Below are 22,451 nucleotides of genomic sequence, written 5' to 3' on the forward strand. Positions count from 1 at the left end.
CAGAAACGCACGCGCGCGTAAAGATTTTGGAGACCATAATTTGTCAAGCACAAGCTGCACAAATTAGTGATAAAGTGGTTTAGGTCATTGACTTTATAGGTTTGATATTGTTGTAAAACAGACGTGAATTGAATTTATTTTTAAATCCTTTTTTTTCTCTTATTTCAGGATGAAGCTCGGTAGAGGATGAGATACGATTTTCGAGAATGACTCTAAACCGATCATGAAGTGATCATGGAGTCACCAGTCAGAATATGTTTAGGTAAGAAGTGTATAAATAATATTTATCTCTTTCACTCTTATTCCTAATGTATTGGAGAGCTCTGCTGGACTACCAAAATGATTCATCCAACAACTACCCCTTTTTGGTTTTGAAATTTTAAATACTGATCAATATTTCTTTCAAATATTCCAGGTGCAGCATTAGTAGTCTGCCTACTACTGCTAAGCAGCACCCCGGCCGCTGGCGACACGACCCCCGCCCCCCGAGACGAGAGGACCCCTAAGCACGCCAAGATCAACAGCACCACCTGGCTCTCCAGGAACAGAGCCAAGAGCCCCGATGTAGCTCTCAATGAACTCAATCCTAAAGAAACCGTATCCGACGAGGATACGGACAAAAATGCCAAATACAAAGATAGGGGAAGGGCACGGTTCAACTCGCAGACTCAAGCGCAAAGAACTCAGGCTCTTAGAAGCAGAGTCAGGTCTGCGCTGTCGATGTCCACAACGACGACGACCACGTCAACGACAACGACGTCAGGCCCAAAATTAATGATAGTAACGCCTGAACCAGAGAAAAAGAATGTCAGTCAAATCATGCAAGGCATGAGATCCTATAAAAAGACCAAAATGCCGCTAGCGACATCCAGTACTACTCCTGTCCCAAAATCAATAGGAGACGAGGGTGAAGAATATAGTGAGGAGTTTGATGATGACGATAAAGATAGCTACGAAAAGTTTAGTACTAGTAAATTTCATGAAAGCACAGATTTTCATATACCTAGTTTTGCTGATGACAATGATTTTTCGCAAGATTCGACCAAAGAGGCTAGTGAGAACAAAGTTCATAAAGCGTTTAGTATACCTTCGTATGATAAATTTTCTACGTATTTTCCTAAAGAGATCTCATATAGTTCGAATGCCGATGATGAACCTTATAAATCGGAAAGCTTCTTCTCTAATTTTGAAACCGATCTAACAACTCCAAGAAATGACTTTTTTGACAAGAAGTTCAAGGAGGTTTCCAGTAGCATTATTAAAAACCTCGACGTAGTGAAAACAAAATCAACTTCTAACAACAAAACTAATATCCACAAGCGTGTGAAAGAAGATATAGATTTAGCGAAACGCAATAAAAGCGCACCCACCAATAAGTCGACTGTTATAATTAAGAACACCAAAGAAGTCCGTCTTCTAGACAATGAGAAAGTGGGAAGTACGAACCAAGAGTTATCTGATGTACACGGTACAAGTATTTATTATGAAATGTCAAGTATTTTATCAACTGAAACCTATTCTCTTGACCAGTCTGATGATGACTGTGACAATGACACGGTTCCTAACGAGCCTACTCCTAGTACAACCGAGGAAGAGGAAACCAGGGCATTACCGGCTACTTCAGCATTAGTCCTAACTACTAAACCGACTGTAGCTACGAAACCTGAAGATCTATCAACTTCAGCACCCAACACAACAAGCGTTGTTAGTACAGTTGCCACATCCCAGAATTCAATTCTGTCTACCGAAGAATCACTAACAACCAAGGTTATTTCCACAAGCTACAGCAGAAATAGAAGCTACAAGCGATATAATATGAATGGGACAAGGGAGCCAAATAAAATTGCTGCTAATGATCAAGTTGGTTCAAATCAAGTGTACAGACCAGTCACCAGGAGTCCTCTGAAATTCCACTACACAACACCAAAGAGTAAACCAGTCTGGATGTCTCCAAGAAATGTGACGAGAACTGTTACAAGAACTAAACCAATGCCAACGACAATATACTTTGAACATTTCGACATTAGTGATAAGGTATCCACTACACCACGACCGAGGCAACCTAACAGGAACTCGTTAACAACACAGACTTCAGAAATTGATCCAGTATTGCAGACGGACGTTAGTGGAGTAAAGAAGGTGGTTCATACGCCATCTATATCTGACAATAGCATTCCATCTTTATGGAAGAGAGGATCAGCTAAGTTCTCTTCTTCAACGGCTGCATCAGCTGAGACCGAAGCCAGTGACAATAGTGGTACCAGTGACTTGGAGATTCCTCCGACGTTGACTGCTTGGGCTCTGGCTAGTCTGAGAAGCCCACCTTCCTTTGCCAGTCCTGTGGCCAACGCATCTACAACGACACCGAAAACTGATGATGAAAATGAACTACAGAAAGTTGGGGAAGTATCAGGTAAACATTTTTTTTGTGGTCTTTTAAGAATAGTTTTATCTTTTTCACTTAATTTACAGCTTGGTCATGATATCTAACTAAAACAATGAATACTATCCTTTAGGCACTTAGTAGGAAATAGTACGAAGGTACTATGTACAATAAATATACACTGTACAGTGTACAGTCATAATACTCATAATTATTTAAATATAGAGAGTACTTATAATGTCTATTTATTTTTCAGATCAAAAAGAGACAACTACAAGCACCACCACTTCTTCAACAACAGTGTCTAGTACCGTGAATGACGTCACTACTAAATTGGTGACCGAAATAGAGCAGAACAAACTACCCTCACGAACACCTAGTTTGTCAAGCTCGTCCACTACTGAAACACCAACGGTCTTTACAACAACTGACTTCGAAGTGGACACTACAGTTGCTGCTATTGTGTCAGACACCACTACCTATGAAGCGGAAACTGAGGCTGACATAACAGAGGCTGCTACAGATAATTATTCTACCGAAGTAACAACTGAATCACTGCTAGAGTTTGAAGATGTTACTACTGGGACTTCCGCTGAGACAACAGAAACGGAATCCAAATCTGAGAGGTTACCAGCTGAAAGCAATATTTCTGTACAAAGCAGTGCTGAGCCAGCTACTACTGATGTTGTGCAAACTAACCAGCCCTATGGAAGCACTGGCATCTCCGCAGCCGACTTCATCGGTCTCACCAAACCGTCCTACCAGCCCCCGCCCTGGTGGTCCGGAGTCAACACTTCCAACTTCCAAAATGTAACCATTGTTGATCCAAGAAACAACAGCACATTGCCTGCAGTAAGTTCATCTAACTCCAAGTCTGCTGGCTTCGAATCTATTACGAAGTTGCCGTCAGGAATAACTACTCCTCAAGGTGACGACATTTCACCAGTGACGCGGACCCATGAAATATATCCTGGAATCAACACCGCTCTTCCTACAACAACAGACTACGACATCACTACCTACAGGTCCTCGTACGTGCCTTTAGTGACTACCAGCGAACCTTCACGAAATACCCCTCAAAATCCTGACTACTACACGCCCTATGAATGGCGTCCAATTCTACCGTCGAAATCTACAGTAGTACAAGGACCTTCAAGGACCACGAATATCTTTGAGAACGCTCCAATAACTACATACAGGCCAACCACTGGAGGGTTTGAGGAGGAAGCTACTACTATTGTTCCTGAAACGACGACTATAGAAATTCAAATTATACCAGAAACTACTCCGCAAATTTTGGAACAATCCACTATTGTGAAGAACAGTGAAGCTCCAGAGTTAGAACAGACTACAATGATCTCTCAAACAGTGACTGATGCCAAGAGCGAGAGTGAATCTTCAACCAAAGTTGCTATGACACCGGCTGTACAAACAACTAGCGCTGAAACTGTAACCACTTCTGAAGAAAACAGCGGCAGCAACGAAGTAATTACACTTACAAAATCAACCACTACTCCCAAACCGGAACCAACCTCCCCTGTAACCAAACCTAGCGAACCATCCGAAACCACTTCTGTAGAAACAGAAACCCTCAAAGAGTTAACAACAGGAACAGAGAGCGAGCGCCTAGAAACGACTACTCAAAAGCTTCCAACCACAGTCATAACTGGCGGAAAGGTGTACGATGACGTCATAGAGAGGGAGAGGACTGAGGATAATGAGGTGGAGTCTACTACAGATTATTCAGCGACGACGGCTACTGGCGAACTTGAGGCGTCTTCGGGGATCCTGTCTCCGGAGGAGGCGGGGTCGGGCGCGGCCATCGCCATCACTGTCAGCACTATCGGAGTCATCACACTCATCTTGCTCATCGGACTTTTGGTAAGTCGATTATATATTTATATATATTTTTTCAAAGTTATGTGATTTTAATGTGCCGTTTTGGTTGCTGCCTATATTATTTGCTTACTCGTAACTACGTAAAGAGATCTATATTGGTGGTTACAAAATTGGTGGTATTAGCCGAAATTAGGTGCCTCAGGAAGGTCATTCTGAATGTAGATTAAAAAGTTTAGAGCCAACAAAGTTTGTGGATACGCAATTTTTTTTTCTCGGCTTTCAAAAAAATAAGGAAAACATAATATAATAATTTCGTACCTTTTTAGGGTTCCGTAGCCAAAATGGCAAAAACGGAACCCTTATAGTTTCGTCATGTCCGTCTGTCCGTCTGTCCGTCTGTCCGTCTGTCACAGCCGATTTACTCGGAAACTATAAGTACTACAGTGATGAAATTTGATGGGAATATGTGTTGTATGAACCGCTACAAAAATATGACACTAAATAGTAAAAAAAAGAATTGGGGGTGGGGCCCCCCATACATGTAACTGAGGGATGATTTTTTTTTTTCGATGTACATACCCGTGTGGGGTATCAATGGAAAGGTCTTTTAAAATGATATAAAGTTTTCTAAAAAACATTTTTCTTAAAGTGAACGGTTTTTGAGATATCAGCTCTCAAAGTCGTAAAAAGTATGTCCCCCCCCCTCTATTTTTATAACTACGGGGTATAAAATTCTAAAAAAAATAGAGGTGATGCATGCTAATTAACTCTTTCAACGATTTTTGGTTTGATCAAAGTATCTCTTATAGTTTTTGAGATAGGTTGATTTAACTGTAATTTTGCTGCTACGGAACCCTTTGTGCGCGAGCCCGACTCGCACTTGGCCGGTTTTATAGATTGTATTCGCCATGACGCTCCTCCAATGCACCAACTACAGACTCAAAACAAAAACACACACATACATAGGCATTTCAAAAGAATCTTCTGAGTGCATGTCTTCTTCACGAAATTTCAGTTGAAAAGGTGAAATCCGGCTACGTCGAGAAGAGCAGTCGTACAACATATCCAAAGTAATGAGCATAATATCTATTGCCGGGCTCACGATAAATTACGTTCACTACTTTGGGGACGTTGTAGATTCACCGCCCGGAGCGCTGGTTGGTTGAGTGCCCCTGGAAATGTAAAAATACCTATTTATAAAGGCAGCAAAAATACAGATTGTTAACGAGTTCGATTGCATGTTGGGCATGTAAAGGGTTACATGCTCATGAAATAATTATCAATACTAAGTACTATCATACTGAGTAACTTTCCTCCTGAGGACGTAACACAACATCAGAAAATACGTAACTTATTCTTCTTTCCTAATTTCTAATTTTCGATCTCTCACAAAAAAAAATTAGTGTGTTTCTCGGAAATAGTTGTACGTTACAAGTCTTGGAAATAGTTGAACGTCACATGCCCAATGATTCCTACAGGAAGTTATTCGACTTGAAAAGTTGTAACGTGATGACATTGATTGAACACTCAGCACCTGTATTCGAAATGATGGACCAAGAAGGGACACACTCCGAAATAATGACCAGTACATAATAATAATAATTGGCTTGAAAGACGAAAGGGAATTCTTACCTAGTTTACCCCGATGGGAGCATCAATATTTCTGAATGCTGCTAAGATAGTAGTTAGGAACTCATGGTCGTCCCTTAAACCCCTCCATATTTCTGAAATTGATAATTGAAAAAATATGTTACTTAACAATAGACACAAAAAATATGGGCCGTAATAAAAACGTCTGCTGCATAAATAAAAAGCCCCAAAAATGTATCACCTACACAATCACCTAAAATATTATTATTTTGATAAAAGTCACACACCTAAAGATCTGTTTACATGTTCATAATTATTTCGTACCAAATCGCGTAAAACTAGCGATCGTACGGGCCTAGACGCCTTCCATACGGAGATCTCAGACGGGAAAATGATACAAGCGTGGACGCGGCCAACTAAAATTCCTATCAAACAAACGCATCACACATAAAACAGTGTCACTACACACCAAACCATTTAAAAATAACATAACTCCTCGCCCATTTGAAACATAGCACTTAACTCAACACCCATGCCCGTTGGCCAGTATTCTTCCCATACCTATAGTATTAGTATGACATAGTGTGTGCCATTGGTGATATAATACCTCCCGTATCTCGGCAATTAACATTCCGAGTGTAGGCAACCTGACCACGGCATTCGACGCCGGATGTCTGTTATCGGTACCGCGAAATATTCCGGCGGTTATAGGTCAGTGTGGGCCGAATGGGAATGCACCGAACAAATCTCGATTTAGCTTAGTAGGTACGTATTATATAGTAGGTGTTATAAAAGTGGTTGGTACTTATACTAAGCCGAAAAGTCCTAGAATACAACTTTTGCAAGAACTTGTACTTAGAAAAGATCCCGACGAATTGAACACCTCCTCCTTTTTTTGAAGTCGTTTAATTAGAAATAATCATAAATCTACTAGTGCAAAATGTGGTATTATAGTATGTGACGAATATGACGATGTCCCTGTCTGCTAGACTGACGGACTGACCGGATGACAGGATGGGGCGTTGGTTAGTAACTGACAAAAGTACCAGAAATCAATCCCCGGCTGGGGCAAATTCTCGGCCCGCCTGCCAAACTTAGAGATTAAGGAGGTCCACGTGCTAAAGTAGATTATTTACGGACTGTGTTTTTGTTGTTAGTGCTTGATATTAAACCTAAGTAGGTACACACACACTAGGTTTTACTCGCGAGCTTTGCTTTTTAACTTTTTCATTTCTTGCATCCGTTCTTCCAATTTTATACGGAAAATACCTTTTCCAAGCGAAGACAAGTTAGTTAGTAAATTAGGGCCACTTGCACCAATATATTAAATCTAGATTTAGTGTTAAATCTCGATTTATATATGGACTGACGTTTCTTAAATCGAGATTAGACACTAAGGGCCTGTTTCACAATGTCTGGTTAGTGGCTACCTGTGTGATAAAATACATGCTGTCACTGTCTAAAAAATAATAACAGAGAGTGACAGCATGTATTTTATCTCACAGGTAGCCACAAACCAGACATTCTGAAACAAGGCCTAAATCTAGATTTAAGTAACACTTTGGTGCATGTCACCCTTAATGATATTCATAAAAAATACCTTATGACTTTGAAACGTGCCATCAAGCTACCTATAATACGAAACGCTGGACTTTAACGTAGCGAACCACTTGTATGAGGAGGGCCGAGGACAGAGTGTTGTGACGTCCTGGAGATGTCAAGATTGTCCAGTAGTGTTTGATTGTCTACTGATTGACGGATAGTTTCAGTAAATAAACATTTCAACACAGTTTTGTAAATATAAGTACAGGGTGATTCAGAAGATGTGAGCAGGAGGATCGCTTTTTAACTATAATCTACTCCGATACATGTAATTCATACTGGTATTTTGTGTGATTAGAATTAATGTATGATTTAAACGGGTACAGGAGTAAAAGCACTCTTTAAAAAGAAATAAAAAAGAGTGCACTTTAAATTAAATTACGATAGTCATTCAATTAAATTCTAATAGTCATTTACGTATAATTATGTAGGTAGGTAGTGTTAGTCCTTCCTGCTCATGCAGACGACTCCCGAATCATTATGTAGGTACATGTAAGTAACATGTACATAAATAACACAGGAAATTAAATTCTTTAACAGCAAAATTAAAAGAAAAAAATACAATATTTTGATGTGATTGGAACGAAAAAATCTAACTGAAACAGCCCTCTTTTTTCCGTCAGGGGTTAAAAATTGGTATTTTGGAGCAACATACATTTCTGTAATTTGTCAATTTATAACACCTACTTATCTATTTCCTATTATTTGGCCACTTGGATCAATAAACAATTTTTATACGGTAATAAATGTATAACTGTATGGGAGCTAATGTAGAGCGGTGGTAGCTCAGTCGGGTAAGCGCCCGCTTCTCACGCCAGAGATGCGGGTTCTTTGGTATTTAAGTACAATGTATACCATCGCTCTAACGGTGAAGGAAAACATCGTGAGGAAACCAGCATATCTAGATTTAGCACATCTAGGTATGTGGACCCACCAACCCGCAGTGGACCAGCGTAGTGGGAAATGGTCCAAGCTTAGGAAGGCAGTTTAGACTTTGGAGATAAGCACAAAGGTTCCAATCGAGAGAGCCAGGTCCAGGTACTTATACCCCACAGAGAATAGAATATAATGTATAATATCATAAAGACTCATGTAGTAACCCTTGCCTATGTCCTTAACGGGGTAGGCAGAGGTGGATTGATGCACCCATTTTTTGCTAGAGTTATTTTATACACTGAGTTGAGTTAAATACAATAATATACACGTGGACATGAAAAAAATTTGGTTTGATTTTTTTTGTTAAATAAATAGATCGGCTGTCCCATTTTAAAACACAGTAACAGCCATGAGACAAAATGTTCAGGAGAGCCAAAAAACATTTTTGTCCCTTCATTTCAATGCCCTGGTAAAACTATGACAGATATCTGAATAAATGTAAGCTTAAAAGAAGCGGCAGAACATAGGCTTTACATACAATACTATTTCATTTAAATATAACTAAAATTGTTGCTGTAATGCACAAAAGAAAACACTTACTAGGTTTTATATGGTTTTCTCACCCTAAAACCGCCCTCACTGACCATTTCAAAACCTAGTAAGAGCCATTATTGTGTAATTTAAGACAAGTTAAGTATATTGAAATTGCAATAATTGCGTAATAATTTCATTTTTTATATGTTTGGGATCCTTCACATATTATAAATCCAATTTTGCAGCACTTTTACACGACGGCACTATAAGTAATAGCTGAAATACGGGCATATTTTTATGTTTTTTTTTTGTTTTATGTAAATGAATTAAATAGCCATATTAAGAAGGCTCTAACATGAAAATTATTTATGGCTGCCTTCAATTAGACAATATTTCCTAAATTTCTATCTAAAAATTAGTTTTCTCTTATTTATAACTTGTTTTTTTTTTGGTTTATGCAAAATAGGGCTAGTAGAAAGGTTCTGACGAGAAAGGTCTCTATGGCTTTTATAAAGAAGACAAAATTTACTTATGTTCTACTTTTAATTCAACTCTCTAGGTCTCATTGGTGCAAAGATACAGGTTCTGAAATGTCTGATATTTTGTTCGAAAAAAGTGTTAGTAATAATGTATGCCATTTGTGACTTACTAAAATTAACGGACGAAAATTGTCCTTTGCTGACCATTTCAAAACCTAGTAAGCGCCATTGACCATTTTAAAACCTAGTAAGTCATTTTCACTTACTGTGTTTTAAAATGGTTGGTGGCTCTTACTATGTTTTGAAATGGTTTTCGTGGCATTTTTGATTTCGCAGGGTGGAGTTACTAGGTTTTTAGAAATTTTATTTTCGTTTCTAAGCGGTTTTTTGATATTCTGACAATGCAGTTTTGTGCGGAATCGCCTAAAATAATATATAAATCAAAGACCCGTTTTTTTTTAAAGTTGGCGGTTACTGTGTTTTGAAATGGGACAGCCGAGATGTCTGCTTCGGCCGGGATTCGAACCTTGGACCTTCGGTGTTCTAGTCTGGTGGTAAAGACTACACCATTCCACCGACATTGTCATAATTTAATATTCAATTATAAAAATGTATAGAGAAAATGTTAAAAAATCTCACCATTATCTTCAGTACCGCTGCCGCTCGTGTTGTCTCACTTTAAATAACACGTTATAAAATATATTACAAACAAAGCCATAATTTCAAAAATTATATTATCCATAATTCTCTGAAAGACTATTATTAGCAATACGACCTTTAAAATTAGCCGAAAAATTCCCATAACTGTATATTTAGATTGCAAGGGCTATTTTGATCAAAAAGTTTATTTCACTCTCAGAAATAGCCCAAATTATTGGTTATATTAGAATATTGTTTTAGTTGAGTGAGTGCTAGTGGTACCTTCCACGTCACAAAGAGTAGTGGCAGAGATTAGGGCTCCGGGCCGGCCGTAGGGCGTCGCTGGCACACTCGTAGGTAACTCACATGAGACCCAGGATGACGATGACGTGGATGTGGTATGTTTGAAGAGGTCGGATTTATAAAAAACAGGAGTGTTGTAAGTTTGGCTGGTGTATTTGTGTGTTAGTCTGAGTAAAAAGCTTTAGTCGTAGGACTGATTTGTAATTTATGATAGATCCGAAAGAGTCACTAGTATGGATTGTGATAGTTAATTTAAATTGTGGAAGTTATTAAAAACTGAAGTAGGGGTGCGGTTGCCTACCTAAACATGAATGACTGGATGTATCAGTAATAACCACCTAACCCTTCTTACCATCCCTAAGTGCCAATTTCTCCATTGTCGTTTATCTAATCGACAGGGATTGATTTATAAATTAAACGTCATCTCCATATAAAATTCATGACAGATATGTCAAAAGTTAACCACTACTTCCTTGTTATGCTCTAACCGAGAATGGAGAAATTGGCACTAAAAATTATACAAGTATACGTTAAAAAGGCGTAATTTTTTTCTTTTTTACTTTTCGACGTTCAAATTACTAAAGATAATTTCATGCAACTTTATAGTCTTTATTATATTAGATCAACATATACCTAGGTTACTTTAAAAAAAAAATAATCACGGTATTCCCATCATAGCGAAGCTCGCATGAAAAACTAAATCCTTTATTACTGACCAATGTGTCGTTCAGCTTTAACTCCTCATTAAATATTACTGTAGGTCATTTTTTGTTATTAATATTATTAGATATTATAATTACAGACAGGTCATTTTTAATTTCAATTAATTTGAATCTGTCTACTTGTTAAATTACCACCTCCACTATTCCTCGCTCTCGGGCCCGTCGTACGGAAGGCGGGCGGTGTCGCATCGTGTCGGATGTTTTCACAACGAGAACGTAAACAAACCGGCACCGGCACCGGACCGGCGCTGTGCCCACTGCCGATACTGTGTCGGGGGATACTAATGTAGCTTAACTTACACTCACGGGCAATAAAGAAGTTCTACTCACGAACTGCCGACACCAAACAACCTAAATTTTTCAAACATTTAATTATTTTTTTTTACAAAATATTACCGTTTTTAGGGTTCCGTAGCCAAAATGGCAAAAACGGAACCCTTATAGTTTCGTCATGTCCGTCTGTCCGTCTGTCCGTCTGTCCGTCTGTCACAGCCGATTTACTCGGAAACTATAAGTACTACAGTAATGAAATTTGATGGGAATATGTGTTGTATGAACCGCTACAAAAATATGACACTAAATAGTAAAAAAAAGAATTGGGGGTGGGGCCCCCCATACATGTAACTGAGGGATGAAATTTTTTTTTTCGATGTACATACCCGTGTGGGGTATCAATGGAAAGGTCTTTTAAAATGATATAAAGTTTTCTAAAAAACATTTTTCTTAAAGTGAACGGTTTTTGAGATATCAGCTCTCAAAGTCGTAAAAAGTATGTCCCCCCCCCTCTATTTTTATAACTACGGGGTATAAAATTCTAAAAAAAATAGAGGTGATGCATGCTAATTAACTCTTTCAACGATTTTTGGTTTGATCAAAGTATCTCTTATAGTTTTTGAGATAGGTTGATTTAACTGTAATTTTGGTTAAGTTATTTTATTTGCTGCTACGGAACCCTTTGTGCGCGAGCCCGACTCGCACTTGGCCGGTTTTTAGTTGGTAATATCTTGATGCTCTGTTAAATGTACTTCAATGTTTCAGAAGGCGTCATTAAGCTAGCTTTTTCTGTTTAGGAATAATTTGGTGCTTTTCACAGTGGAACCTTTTCATTGCCCGTGAGTGTATTGTATAAAGGCGAAAATTAGTGAGTATGTGTGTATGTTTGTTACCTCTTCACGTCAAAACGTCTGAAACGATTTTAATGCAATGTGATTTGGAGTTAGCTCTTAGCTGACACCTTCGATTAACACAAAGGCTATTTTTTATCACGGAATTCCCACGGGAAAACTTTCTAAGGCGAAGCGAAGGTCGCGGGCAGAGCTAGTGTTCATATATTTGAAAAAAAAATTGGATGCTGCTATGGTATAGGAATCCTACCATTTTTATCGCATATTTTTTTAAATTCTTAATCTATAAGTTTATCAGAATGAGTCATCATCATTTCCCTATACTACCATTACTCTCTAAACTCGTCCAGTGGACAAAGTTCCTATTCTAGAGCTTTTCATAAATAATAATATCGCTTGAAGTGTCTGAGTGGACCTCATGGGTGTTAAGTCTTAAAGTATCAGTTTTTTGTTTAACAAAATAGTTGACGAACTAATAAATTAAACCCGCCGCGCTTCAAGTGCTGAGATTTGACGCTGAAAGATGTTGAGAGCTTTTGAAAGCTATGCTATAAATTAACTCGCGACTTTGTTACTAAAAAATCTGGCCAAGTGCAAGTCACCTTAAAAATTATATAAGTAATTATTCTTTTACACAAATTTTATATGTAATTGGTAACATTTTAATAATGAAAATACCTTCCACGAAGATGGTAATATTAAGATATTTTTATAGTAGGTAGATAATTTATACATACTTACATAATAATAATAATGTATGTACAATAGTAAAAAGCTCAGAAAATACGAGTTTCGAGTTAGTTCTTTAGGTACCTAAGTCCTGAAAACTAGTTTTCCAAACGTAATTTAGTAGTTAATTCATAAACTTATGATTGCTAAATTATTTGGTAGCAGCCGAACTACCTAACAACAAATTCATTAGTGCCTCTCAACTAACCATCATCATCATCATCATCAGCCCGTAACCGTCTACTGCTGGACATAGGCCTCTCCCAAGAAGGGCCAAAACACTCGGTCCTCGGCCTTCCTCATCCTACGCCCTCGGCCATCCTCTTCTAACCCGACCACGATAACTTTGCACCTGACACCAAAAGGCGCAACATTCCACCGAGGCGGAAACTTAGCTTGGAAGAGCTATATGCATAATATTCTGATGATCAGTTTATTCAGTGTTTCGTAGAAGTACCTACTTCGTTCAAATGTGATGCCAAGCACTATAAAGATAGATTACATTGTTATCATAAGAAATATCTAATAAGCTATCCACCTACAGAAGTAAAAGAAATACTAAAAGAAAATGATACTTACTATTTATTTCGCTTTATAACTCCTAAACCATTTTTTTGTAGCTGTATACTAAAGTTAACCTACGATTTAAAAAAAAAATTGTTTATCGGTTAAATTACTTAGAATTACATTTCCAATACACACATCACGTTACACCAAAAAAATTAACGCCTACCTAGGTATTTTCATAATTTATAATTATTATTTATTCGTTCTTAGCTAATCAATAATGGCCCAGTGATACAGTATGATGCTAGGTAGTTGCTGATCTAGCAACACGCTGACTGGTCTGCAGTCAAGGGCACGTGTATGTAAACATCCGGGAGCTCAGAATGTGATGATGAAGCTGCAACCAATCAGCATATCTTGAGCCGAATATGTATGCAAAAGATTCCTATGACATTTGAAGTGGGTTACGTAGGTACAATGTTGTATGTATAAGTACCTAATGCTCTAAATTATAGTTTTGTGGCAAAGTTTTGACTTCTAAACTTTACTTTTTATTGCTTCAAACTTTGTTGGTCATGTGACTTTTTTTTTTCAAGTAGATTTTTTCTAAACTAATATCATTCTTTACTTTTAGCTTAGGGTGAGGCCCCATGCATTGCTTGAGTACGTCGCCGCGCTGCGTTGTTTCTATATATTTTCAGGATCATGTCACAACAAATACGAGTATATTATTATGACGCACCGCAGCAATGGGGGCTTACTATACCACTTTTGTAACCTCCTGTATAATATAGAACATGCATGACATGTAGAGAGAGATGAGTGACTTGATTTCGTTTTTGTACCAGTAAAACCTGTGCTAGCCTTTCACGATACAGATATAAACACTTTATTGTACACAAAAACATAGTATAAATACATAACAAATGAGAAACGCACTAAAATCTTACAATGGCGGGCTTATTGCCAAAAAGCAATTTCTTCCAGCTAACCTTTGTTGCTTTATAAAAGAGTTATACCTACATTATCATACCTATTTAAATACGGGTACAATAACAATACTACTATTATTATTATTTTTTATTGTAGGGATTACATTAAGTTAGTTGCTTGCTGTTATCCTAGGTTGTATCCTATTCTAGGAGCCCCCAGTCTCCTGTCAGGGATAACTTATATGGTTACATGTAATAATACAGCCTACAATTATTATAATTCTTATTTCTCCAACCCCCCCTTTCACCAGCTGGTGGTGCGTCGGCGCGGGCGGCGCGGCGTGTACGCTCAGCGCTGCACCCCGGTGTCGCTGGACGCGTACAGCCTGGACAGCGTGAGCGTGGGGCCCCGCAAGGGACGCGGCAGCAAGCGCAGCTACGGGAACCCCGGGTTTGATGATGAGGTAAGGAATTGCTGATGATGGGTAGGTGTGTAGTCTGTAAGGTGAACAATATACTTTTAAACTCTCTTCGGAAATGAATTGAGTTCCCTCTGGTTAAACGATCGATCATGAAAACTAGCTCAGTACATATCTCGTAAATAAAATATAATAAAAAAAAAATATTTCTTGTGGCCATTGTTTATCTGCATACCTAGCACAGGTTTCAAGATGCGCAAAGCAAGATATGCAAAAAATCTTGCGTTGCGTTTAATATGAGCGATTGCGGTGCAATCGTCTTGTATTGCGCGTCTTGCGGCCTGTGCTAGATATGCAAGTTAAATTATGATAAGTATTCGGGCTTAAGATGATGTTTTTATCCTACAAATATCCTCTCCAACCGCAGGTGACGTCCCACCCGATGCAATACGCAGCTCTGGCCAACTTCGCGCTCGACTCCGAGCTGATGACTCGGGAGTTCAGCTCCATACCCTCAGTGGCCGTCAGCGCTGCGGATGTACCGCCCGGGGCTGAAGACAAGAACCGGTATAGCAACGTGCTGCCGCTCCCTGAGACCCGGGTGCTGTTGAATGGTAGCAGCCCCGTCAGCTGCTATATTAACGCTAATTATGTTACTGTGAGTATTTGTTCACTATGTATGCTGGACCTATATGTATAAGTCACACGGGCGTCTCTTTACATTCACCCCATTACTAAAACCTGGTGGAGTGGCAGTGACCAAGGCCAGTAGGCATACGCTCTCCAGCCTACTAAATCCATGACCTACAGCTGGATATAGGAAGTAGCTAGATGAGGGATGCCAATAACATTTTTTTTTTGTAGACATGTCCAGCAGTGTGCAAAAACAACAACCACCCAACCCTTGCTATTGTTGATCTACAAAACCCTTGAATATTTCTACACCGTTAATCAGTTATTAGTATCAAATTATAGCCCTGTATAAAACATATATATGTATTGTTGAATATTCCAGGGTCCCGGCAACATAAAGAACTACTACATCGCGTGCCAGGCGCCTCTGCCCAACACCGTCGACGACTTCTGGCAGATGATCTGGGAGCAGAACTCCAGGCTCATCGTCATGCTTACGGAGTATATGGAGAACGGAGTGGTGAGCTACTCCAGTATAATTAGTCTATGCTTACTGTATGATGCAATCAGTAATCAGAACGTACCTTTAAATCAATCTAAACCACCGTGTATTCGGCGTGGATGTCACTACCTTTGAATATGTTTAGAACAAAATTTTTCTATAGATCAATCTTATAATATTAAGTTGTCCAGCTTTAAAGATAGCGTCTGTTTTGGAGGAAAACCCATTAGTTTCCATTTTGATGGCTGTTATTTGTTCCTCTATTAAGTATTTCCTGTACCCAACCAAAGACACCTAGTAGGTATCGTTGGGTTCCATCCAAACCTTCAACAATAACAAAATAACCTCCTCAACCCCAGGAAAAGTCCTACGAGTACCTACCGCCGTCCGAGATATCGGACAGCAAGCGTACCTTCGGCGACTACCAGGTGGTCCTTAAAAAGCGCGAGCAACACGACAAATACGCCATCTCCACGGTCCAGCTCATCAACCTGCGTACCAGGACCTGGCGGGAACTCACGCACTTGTGGTACTTCTGGCCGGCTAAAGGAGTCCCCGATGATTACGACTCGATGATCGATTTTCTCACCGAGATGAGAGGGTTCATGAAGATCGCGCAGTCGGCTAAGGAGTTTGATGAGGACGGTAAGTTTCGTTTTATCTAATTTCTTGTGATAAAAATTTATTTATTTTAACACGTTATTGTATACAAAATACATACTTAGTTACAATAAAAGATGAAGAGAAATAAACTTAACTACCTAGTATACAAGGGCGGACTTATCGCCTAAACGCGATCTCTTCCAGTCAACCCTGAAGGTAAGGAGACAAGTGTCTAAACTCTTAATAACTAAATTTATGTTTGCATACAAAAGTAACATAACCTAATATTTACACATAACATCTTATAGAATTTAATTAGAATTAACTATACCTATAAATTTAGGTTATTCCATAGTGTTTCCGCAGTAGAAAAGCCACAATAGGTAACAATAGCCACTACTTAAACACTGAGTTCTCTAGTTCCTTTTTAACCGACTTCAAAAAAAGGAGGAGCTTCTCAACTCGTCAAGATCTTTTTTTTTGTAGTTTACGATCTAAATGTTGGTCAGTTTTAAAACTAATACCTACTTAATAGTTATCTTCGACACCTAATGACATGGCTATCCAAAATTATCCTTAAAATATTTATTCACTACCACAATCCTGCTCTCATTTATACCCAGCTTTTTTTACCTCATTTTCCCATTCACTCACAAATCCCTTCACGTCTCCAGGCGTAGAAGTGATATACGGCGACCAGCACCGCTCGTCCTTCCACAAGCTGTCCAAGCTCCGCTCCGAAGACTCCAACGGCGGCGGCGGCGGAGTCAACGTGTACTCTCCGGCCAGAGCTGAGGAACAGCTGAGGAGGAACAACGATACCCTTGCTAGGATGAAAGCCAGCCAGGATGGGGAAGGTTGGTGGAGCTTTATGAAGTCCAGTACATTTATTGCAAAATTATCTTGGACATTATGAGTACATAATTATGAGCTTATGTAGCTTTGGCACTGAATAGTTAGGTACAGTATCTCTTCCATAACAATGACCTAGCCATGAGCCACTACGCTGCATTCACAATTGACTTTTCAAGGGAAATAAACGAAGTCGCTCGAAATTATTATAAAGTATTAACAATCGTCTATTTGCATTACCTACATAAAACAAATTGGGTACTAAAGCCAATCCAGGGTTAAATCCCTTCCTTCATTGGAAGGAAACCCGTGCCTGTGGCGACAAGATGGGTTGTGATGATGATATAATACAGTGACTACTAACTAACCCACAATCTTCCTGCAGGAGTCCGCCCCTGCGTGGTGGTCTGCTCGTCGGGCGCGGGGCGCTCGGCCGCCGTGATCGCGCTGGACGTGGGCGCGCGCGCGCTGGCCGCCGGCGCCGTGGACGTGCCGCGCGTCGTGCGCGAGCTGCGCGCGCAGCGGGCACAGTCGCTGGCTAATAGACATCATTACATCTTCGTTTATAAGGTAAGTTACCGTTACCGTTACCGTTATCGTTACCTTTACCGTTACCGTTACCGTTACCGTTACCGTTACCGTTACCGTTACCGTTACCGTTACCGTTACCGTTACCGTTACCGTTACCGTTACCGTTACCGTTACCGTTACCGTTACCGTTACCGTTACCGTTACCGTTACCGTTACCGTTACCGTTACCGTTACCGTTACCGTTACCGTTACCGATACCGTTACCGTTACCGTTACAATATCTATCTAAGGCTGTCTTTAACAGCATGCGGATTTGATCAAGCACGCGGGATTGCCCCGCACGCGTTCATAAAAGTATTCGTTGTAACGCGTGGATTATGTTAGCGAGACGAGGCAAAATAGCGTGCCATCCCTAAACAACCTTAGATAGAATGAATGATTGGAGAGGTCATCACAGAGCTGTGAGCCCAGAGGTCCCTCGGCCGCCATGATCGCCGCCGCCGGCGCCGTGGACGCAGCGGGCGCAGTCGCTGGCTAATAGACACCACTATATCTTCGTTTATAAGGTGGGTTTTTGACGCTTTTGAGTGTACCGTTACCGTATTTGATAACGCACGTTGGATTGCCCCGAACGCGGTCAAACGTATGACAGAATGGAAATTGCGAATATGCTAGGCGGTCATCCCGCGTGCGTAATGAATCCTGCATGCTTTATGAATGAATTATTGGAGGGGTCGTCACGGAACTGTGAGCCCAGAGGTTGTTGTCGCTGGCCAATATACACCCCATTAAAACATTGTATATGAGGTGGGAACACTAAGTTACCAACGAGATCCTGGAATGAGGTATTACAAGCCGCCGGCGCCGTGGACGTGCGCGCGGAGCGGGCCCAGGCCAATAGACACCATTATATATCTACGTTTATAAGGTGGGGTTTTCGTTTAGTGTCTCAGCAAATATAAGCGTAATATGAAGGGATCTCCTTTTTTACTTCTGTCAACCAGGCGTTTGCGAGCTCGCGTTCTAATGACTAACAGAAGAAAAAGAGGCGATCCCTTTACGTTACGCTATGTGCGGTGACCTTTAGGTGGAGTATCCTCTATCATGTGTTCGACGGAATAATCAAATGAGGAATCATAGAAAAAATCCACAGACATAATATATTATCTTGATTCTATTTTTGAAGCGATATTATTAGGTATAGGCTGTTTATTTAGAAAATGCTTTAATAATAATGCATCACTGTGTTGTTTGCAGGTACTAAGCGAGTATGGTAACAAGCTGATGGGTGGAGGAAACGACACTATCTGAAGGAAGCTTCACTCGACTCGTGTGTAAATTGTAAAAATCTTCATAAGACAATAATTCCATGACACTACAAGGAAATGTATAGTTTTAATCCCTATTTGGAAATATACCAAAGGCTATGTTTTAAGATCTCTTGATCGCTCAAAAAGGATTTATCAATCGACTTATTCGATATATACCATTATGACGAATAAACTAACTTTATTTATAGCTAACTCTTAGTTTCCTACTTATTTTAGATGATGTGCATAATACTTAGTTGAGAGTTATTGTAGGCTTTTTTATATTTACCTATACATGTATATTTGTCAATTTGTAATTATGTAATGCTGGGTTTAGACGAGCAATAAATGTTGCAGAAGTCAACGAGTGCGAGGGTGTAAACTACATAATTTTCAAATAATTTATTTACTTGCAGAAGGCGACTTTTGCAACTTTTATGGTCAATAAAGTACCCACTTAGTTAATGTTATCAAATAATATATGAGGATGTTTACATAACTAGATATGTCATTACCACATTCGAAGGTGCTTTTATTACCTAAGTAGGATCACTTATTACACTATGTTATTACCCCATACCAATAATAAAGTATGTCTCTGAATAATAGTAAAAAAATCGTTTGTCGTACTTCTTATAAAAAAGTTTAAATAAGGTGTAATGTCAATGCTTACTACTTAAGTAAAGAAGAGAAATCATGACCTAAAATTACAATAACGGTTACTCTAGTCTAGAATCAGATGTATTTTTGTGTTGGGCATAACATAACATAAATAAATTAAACCTTACCTTAAAACGTGCGTCCATGAATCAAATAAATTACGTATGTATGTTATTGCTTTTTCAATCAAATTAATTGTTTTGATAGTTATTTTATGTATATTCATTAATTTGTTAAGCACTGTTGTTATTAGCATAGGTATAGTAATTAATTTTTCAATGCAGCTAAGATGAATTGACGAAAAATAAAGCATTTATTATTAAATTAGGTATTAAGTTAAAAGCACTGTTTTGTCAGACACGGTTAGAAGCTAAATTTTAATAGTTTGAATAAGCTTTTAAAATATTTAATTGATTAAAATTATAAATATATTATATTTCATTGATGATATTTAAAATTCCTCAATTATAGTCATTATAAGATCTGTTTTATAGAAAAAAATGCAATAAAGTCATAAACATCACAGGCTATTTTATTTTAAGGTAGTAACTAAGTAGGTATAAAACTTAAGTCAAGACAAGAAAACAAAATTGAAGGTTTGTGCCAATTTCTCCATTCTCGGTTAGAGCATAACCAGGGAGTAGTGGTTAACTTTTGACACATCTGTCATGAATTTTATATGGAGATGACGTTTAATTTATAAATCAATCCCTGTCAGTTAGATAACCGAGAATGGAGAAATTGGCACTTAATGAGGTTAATTAATATAACAAATAATATTTACTAAAATACATATATACACTGCCGGGCAATGAAATAGTTCCACTGATATAACACCAAATTACTCCTAAACGGAAAATGCTAGCTTAATGACGCCTTCTGCAATATTGTAGAATATTTAATAGCGCATCAGAATATTGCCATGTAAAAACTTAAATATTGTAATAAAAATTTAAATTAAATGTTTTTTTTAAAATGGGGCATTTGGCAAATAAAACAAAATCTGAAATTATGCGTTTATTAGGTGTAAACATGATATTTTGATAACTCAGTACTTGGTGTTTCCTCCGTGTGCTTTCAATACAGCTTCTACGCGATTGGGTATGCTGAATACCTTATTCTTCAGCATATGCTGAGGAATGTTCTCCCATTCTTTGATGAGGGCGTCTTTCAAGCCACAAAGTGTAATTGGAGGTGGATCTCGTCTCTCACAGGTCTGTCAAGCTCGTCCCAACCATGCTCAATGGGATTCAAATCGGGGTTCCTTGCTGGCCACTACATTTTGTGGATTCCAACCTCATGAAGATACTCATTTACAACTTGAGCAGTGTGCGCCCGTGCATTATCGTGCATGAACATGGCATTCTCGCCCATATTGGCCAAAAACGGACCAGCGTGTTCATTGAGGACCTCATTGATGTATCTCACAGTAGTTAGGTTCCCGTTTTCGATTGGAATTAACGCCGTTTGAACCTTTGCAGAGATGCCCGCCCACACGTGAAAACTGCCTCCTCCGTGTGCCACCTTTTCTTCAAACATACTTGTGAAAAATGTTCTCCTGGTTGTCGGTATACTCTTTTCCTTCCATCATAATGGTACAGCATAATTGTGACTCATCTGAGAACATCACTCTGCCCCATTCGTCCTCACCCCATTCTGTATGATCACGGGCGTATCGCAATCGGGCAACTTTATGATGCCGTTCCAGTTTTGGGCCATTTGCTTGCCTGTAAAGCTTTGATCTTCTTTCGGCAAGACGTCTCCTGACTGTCCACTTGCTTATTGGCTCCCTTCGAACTTGTAGAAGTTGTTGTTGAACGGCTACTCCCGTCTGATGTCGATTTCTTAACATGATTTCCGCAATGAATCGATCTTTTCGAACTATTGTGCACCTTGGCTTGCCAGTACCTGGTCTTCTCAGGTTTAATCCAGTCTCCCTAAACCTTAAGATCACTCGTCGTACAGTAGTATGAGTCACACCCATTATCCTGGCCGCATTTCTTTGGCTGGTTCCCATTTCCACCATGGTGATGATTCTCGCACAATCCTCGCGTGATACGGGCATGATTTATGGGTACGAGGGCCGTAAGACTTTACAATTTTATAATTCTTTCACAACGACAAAAAAAAAGAATGAAATAAAAAGCAAAACTAAAAACGAAGCAAATGTTTTCCTAAATTTTCAAACCCGAAAATTTTGCTTCTTATCTTTTTTTATCCATGGCTTCGAAAATAACACTATTAAAAAGAGTTTGCATTAAAAAATGTTTGCATAATAAACTATATTTCATTAAACTTTTTAATTCATGAAGCTAGGTTCTATATCTTAGGAGATATTAAGGTGTTTGCCGGCATTTTGTGGGTGGAACTATTTCATTGCCCGGCAGTGTAGTATCTGTGATACTTGAACACGACCGCCTACATAATTGTTTGTAGATCCTGGGAACGCCACTTATTTAATATTATTTATAATACATAATGACTGATCTCTCTGGATAGAGGACGCAAAGCATGAAACTGTTCTTCTGAAATGGTTTCCTTTATAGAACTCTGATATTGCAATACATTATTCTCGTGTACCATTTGTCCTCCCTTTTCTGCCGTTTTCGAATCCACAGATTCACGGAGTTCTCTAATTTCCTTACTCTCATATTGATTATAAATTACTGATAATTCTTCAGC

The 22,451-nt window shown here is 39.0% G+C and overlaps 1 protein-coding gene across 1 annotated transcript in view; it reads left to right on the plus strand.

Annotated features, from left to right (window-relative positions):
* Positions 1–20,292, plus strand: part of LOC105388631 (flocculation protein FLO11) — a 54,740-nt gene extending 34,448 nt beyond the window's left edge. The window contains exons 3-12 of the mRNA XM_048628473.1: positions 169–262; positions 416–2,413; positions 2,640–4,264; positions 14,571–14,723; positions 15,106–15,336; positions 15,694–15,831; positions 16,173–16,458; positions 17,091–17,273; positions 17,654–17,838; positions 19,057–20,292. Of these exons, the coding sequence (XP_048484430.1) occupies positions 235–262; positions 416–2,413; positions 2,640–4,264; positions 14,571–14,723; positions 15,106–15,336; positions 15,694–15,831; positions 16,173–16,458; positions 17,091–17,273; positions 17,654–17,838; positions 19,057–19,110 (4,881 nt within the window). The 5' untranslated portion in view covers positions 169–234 and the 3' untranslated portion in view covers positions 19,111–20,292. The remainder of the gene's footprint in view (positions 1–168; positions 263–415; positions 2,414–2,639; positions 4,265–14,570; positions 14,724–15,105; positions 15,337–15,693; positions 15,832–16,172; positions 16,459–17,090; positions 17,274–17,653; positions 17,839–19,056) is intronic.
* Positions 20,293–22,451: the final 2,159 nt, after the last annotated feature.

The sequence above is a fragment of the Plutella xylostella genome, chromosome 21, assembly GCF_932276165.1.
Source record: "Plutella xylostella chromosome 21, ilPluXylo3.1, whole genome shotgun sequence".
Lineage (NCBI taxonomy): Eukaryota > Metazoa > Arthropoda > Insecta > Lepidoptera > Plutellidae > Plutella > Plutella xylostella.